The sequence below is a fragment of the Zeus faber genome (genome assembly GCF_960531495.2).
Source record: "Zeus faber genome assembly, chromosome: 19".
NCBI lineage: Eukaryota > Metazoa > Chordata > Actinopteri > Zeiformes > Zeidae > Zeus > Zeus faber.
In genome coordinates this window covers 18,154,362-18,159,361 of record NC_137206.1, presented here as the reverse complement: position 1 = coordinate 18,159,361, position 5,000 = coordinate 18,154,362, and the positions used below count along the sequence as shown (strand labels likewise).

The following is a 5,000-nucleotide window of genomic DNA, read 5'->3' as shown; positions in this document are numbered from 1 at the left end:
CGGGGGGCTCCGGGGGAGGAAGTCATGCGTGTCGGGGCCGGGATTGTACCCCGAGCGAGCGGCAGCAGAGGGACGCGAAGCCAAGTCACTTAAGCGAAGGCAGCTGATTGTTGTTTCCCCTATCTTCCTCCCGGACAACAATCGATGATTGTCCGCCCGGCGAGGGTCTGACAGTGTCTGATTGGCTGATTGTTCCTCGGGCCCCGCGTGGAGGCCTGTAAATGTGGCATTGTGGGAAGTGCCATTGTGTGCTCTTCCTCCAGACGAGAGCTCATTCCCACGTGAAAGAGGTGCTGAGCTGGGAGCGCAGGAGCCGAAAGGCAGGGTGGGTTCCCCCGGAAAACCAGGGGAACCCAATTCCCAAGCCCCTCTCCAAGGAAAGGTGTGTGTGTATATATATATATATATATATGTGTGTGTTCAATAATTCCACCTTAACAGTGTAGGGTTTGCCCATGCCAACCGGAAATGAGGGCGCGACCAAACAAATGAAACTATTTTGAAAGGAATAAGTGAGTCACTGAGATGAAAGAACCGCTCGTTCTTCTTCTTTCCTGCTCTTCCCGTTTCTTCTGACGATGACTGCGATGTATGATCATTTTCACCGCTGTGACCCGATGACGGAAACCCGCGTGAAACCCGAGTATCTGTATGTGTGCGAGGATTGTACAAGCGATAATCATCTCTTCGTACCTGAGTCTGTGGTAAGAATGACTGGGTTTTGTCTTTATAGACGCTCTGCATTGACATATTGAAGTGGATTGACTCCAGTTGGTCTCAGACAGTGTGGATGCTCAAAAATAAATAAATAAATAATATATACATATATATATATATATATATATGTATATATATATATACATATATATATATATATATATGTATATATATATATTTTACCTTTTTTAGTATTTTTGAAATCTAGATTAAACATAAAGGGAGATGAACCTAATTTGTCTTTTTTTTTTTGTTTTGTTCTAATTTCTGTTTCTGAAATTCATTCTCAGCGGCCGGGCCCCTGGAGGCAGCCAAGTCCGAGTTTGTCTACATGAGTCGTCATTTCCTTGAATTTCGCTGAATTACGCTTTTAAGTCTGGAGCGGCTTTGCCAACGGGAAAAAAGGAGAAAACTGACACCGGTGCAAAGTATGCTATTGTGATCAAGAAGGGTACCCGCAAATGCAAAGATAGGCCTCGTAAATAAAACGAACAAAAAAAAAGATCTTCCATTTCACTATAGATTGTATCATTGCAGTCAAAGGGTTTTGAACTGTGATTTTTTTTTTTTTCTTTTGTGAATAAGCTCACCTTTGACCTCCACCTGCGTCTCCCGGAGTGTCTCCTGGCCCGTCCGCAGGTGGCGTGCGGAGCAGCCATAGCGTCCGGAATCGCCGGCGGTTAGGTTGCCGAGCAACAGGGCCAGAGAGTGGGAGAACCCTCCCGTGGTGAGCTGACCTCCCGGGACGGGGCGCTCTGAATCGCCGCTTTCTCCGTCACTCGCCAGGCGGTGCCACGACAACGCCGCGTACAGATACTTGTTGGCCGTGCAGGTGAGCGTGAGATCTCCGCCCTCCCTAGGCTCCGCCCCCTGGCTCACACCGAAGCCCGTCGGGACATCTAGAGGAATAACAGTGACATTTCTGAAATGGCACAGTATTTTGTACGCCAAAGCAGAGGTGGACAATTCCAGAAATACAAGTCTTTCCCATTTCTTTGCTCCAGCCATGCATTGATCCGGCTGATTTCACTCCATTAGTTGGACTTCTGGTTTGATCCACGTGGTTGACTCAAAATCCCCGAGTGGAATTTCCGGGAAGTCTCTGTTTTCTTTTACTAGCATACGAAAGTACATCGCTTCGTTCCCCACGTAGTGACCTATATTGATGAAAATGTGTTGAGTGAGAGCACTGCGAGGGAGCTTGTTTGGAACACAGCGAGGGAGAGATTCAAATGAGTACGGAGGATGACGAAATGGAAGGTACAAGGAGGGAAAGCGTATGATGGGAAGGAAACGAGAGGCCTCGAGGAGTGGCGGACCGGTTTGACGGTCCAAACTTGGGTGAACGTGCACGGTCCCACCAGACACCTTCTGGGTTGGGGTCCTGCGCAGAGTTTGAAGTCCACCTTTTTGGAGTTTACTCCGACCGTACCACCACTTCCCTGAGCTTTGATGACCACGTTGAATGGCTATTGTGGGTAACGGGAGCAAGTGGAATACAGTGAAAAGGTTTTTTATTTACTTTAGCTATTTGACACTTCCCGTGGAAACGGCTCGAGGGTTTCCTGATGGCAGATAGTGTTTATCTTTCCCGAACACCCCCAGGCCTCCCGAAATAAAGTGGGCTCGCCAGTCCAAGGAAGTACGCTGCATGGGGAAGTGCAACGATAAGAAACCCGGGTTCCTGTTTCGCTCACACACACACACGCGCGCGTGCACACGCACACACACACACACACACACACACACACACACACACACACACACACACACACCTTCTCTCTGTCTCACAAACCCACGCACATATACACACATATGCAAAAAACATGCATGCACACACGCACACATGCACACAGACATGCGCACAACATGGACACACTAACCACACTACACTCATTGTATCCATGGTAACAAAACCACCCTTATATTACACACACTGAGCTGTGATACAAAATAATTGATTTACATCCACTAACTGCTCGTAGTGATTTCCAATATGAGTAGAATCTCTTCTTTATATTCTTATCTTAAATATCTTAAATGACGCCATTATGTTACAAGTGACAATTGAGTACAACAGCACCTTACACCTTAACACCCTTACATTACATTTTACTAAAACAGCCTTTTACAAATACTTTACTATTACTTCTGAACGAGATGACTTTCATATGAAACCTATACCAAGGTGGGGAATGGGGTTGTGGAATCTCCTTTTAAATTGTGATGTGGAGAAGGTTTATTTTTCACTTCCCTTCTGCGTTTGTCACGAAAACTTATTTTTGATAAACTGTAGAGTTGGTACAGTGCGTCATATTTCTGAAGCTCTTGGGAGAAAAATGCAGGTGACCGCATCATCTTATGACCTGTGATACTGTGATACTTGTGATAGGAAATGTAATAATTGATACTTTATACGCTTAATATAACAAATAGACCATAGTTTAAATGTATTTTGCTCCATAGCCGGTGTCAGCTTCTGTGACATCACAAAGCGGAAATTCTGGGCTTACATGCAAGTGGCCACGCAGTTTTTCGGAATTTCCCTACCATAATGTTCTAACAACCTCCTGGTTTTGTGAACAGTCAGAGACAGTGACACCTGTGTCACAAAGCAATGTTCGGCTCTCTTCTTTTTATAAAAAGCACCTTTTGGACCGTCTTTTTGATCTCCCAAGATCTCAGTCTGTTTCCGATAACCAAGATTTATCTCACCGACCATGCATTGAAAGTTCCTTGACGATCATCGAGTCGAGGATGGGATCTCTGGTCTGGCTTTTTTGGATCTCTCTGCGTTCAGCTTAAATGCACCACGGCAGTCCAGGGCCGACCGTAAGACGTCCGAGGAGTACGAAATTCTTCACGCAAAAAATAAATAAATGAATAATAAATAAAATCCGCAACCCACGACGGGTAACTTTTCTCAACCAACTTCACAGAACAAGGGGCCCAAAGCCGCGTAAGCTCTGTCCCTCTGCCCCCACGCTCGCTGGCACGGCTTTACGGAACAAACGGGCTATGTATTTTAACGCAACATCAAACTATATCGATATAAACGGCATTGCCTCATTCAATATCTTGTTTGAAAATATATCGATATACTGTAAAATGATATCGTAGGTTAATGACATTGACTGGCCGATATCGGATATCTAATAAACCACCAATATTGGCCCGATATATCAGAAATCCCAGATATTGGTCTAACCCTAATAGAAATGCGCGAAGCTAACACCGTCCCTGAGACAGATGTGTGGCCACCTACGTGCCGCGTAGAGAAGGAAAGGGCCGTGGACGTATTGGTCTAGAGAAGCGTGTTTAAAATAGCTCGCAGTACTCTGTCGGCATCAGTGGAAACTTAGCGGCGCCTTCTTCGCTGGATTTTCTTGTGTTCGGGTGGCGTGAGCGCCTTTTTCCCCATTGTCGAAAGAGGGGTTACATCCATGGCGGACCGGACGCCTTTTCCTATAAAGGAAAAATTGAGTTTTATCGACCGACGGCGCCACCTGGACGAGACGGCGAGTCCGGCGAGGTTGCCAGGGGAGGCTTAGCAACGTTGGTGCGGCAAAGAAACAAGCAGAGAGAGGGCCGTGGTTTTAAACTGCATCGATCGTGGTATTTCAACACGTTAGTACCTGGTGCCGAGAGAAGGAAGGATCGTGAAGCTGGGTGCAATGAAAAGAAACGCATAGGGGGAAAGGATCGATCAGAGAATAATAAAATAAAATCAAACGTTTTTTTATGAATACATATACTGTAGTTTAACAACAAAATCATGTGAGAGTTATTCAAATATATATCAAAATAAATTGTGCTGAGTCTGTGAAGTAATATTGAAAAGCGAAAGTGGATCGTGTCTGTGTGTGTGCTGGTGCAGGGTGTGTTTGTGTGTAAGAAAGAACATTTAGAGACGGCTATGCTGCTTTCAAGGGTACGCTGTATTATTTTTTCTCTCCTATTTTGCTAAACATGTCGATTACGCACATTTAAGTATTTTTAGAACTTATAGAGCTTATTGTGCGTAATCACCGGGTATCATGACATTTCACTGCATATATGTATGACATGTATGTATGCGACAACTAATCTCTTGAACTTGAACTTGAACTTAAAATAGATCAAGTCCCCACTCATCACCTTTATTGGCCGTCATTTCCCCTTCAAGAAGCGTTTCTTCTCCGCCTCATTTTTAGCTCCTTCATTTGCGTTTCGCAAATCCTTCTCAGATCACAGAATTTCCTGTTAGATGCATCATGGGGCAACTGGGGGTTCTCCCCATTCAT

General features: G+C 45.1%; 1 protein-coding gene across 1 annotated transcript in view; it reads right to left on the bottom strand.

Moving 5' to 3' along the window:
• flt1 (fms related receptor tyrosine kinase 1) overlaps positions 1 to 5,000 on the bottom strand; it is a 40,557-nt gene that overhangs the window by 14,492 nt on the left and 21,065 nt on the right. Inside the window, exon 13 of the mRNA XM_080019846.1 lies at positions 1,308 to 1,616. Within this exon, the coding sequence (XP_079875972.1) occupies positions 1,308 to 1,616 (309 nt within the window). The remainder of the gene's footprint in view (positions 1 to 1,307; positions 1,617 to 5,000) is intronic.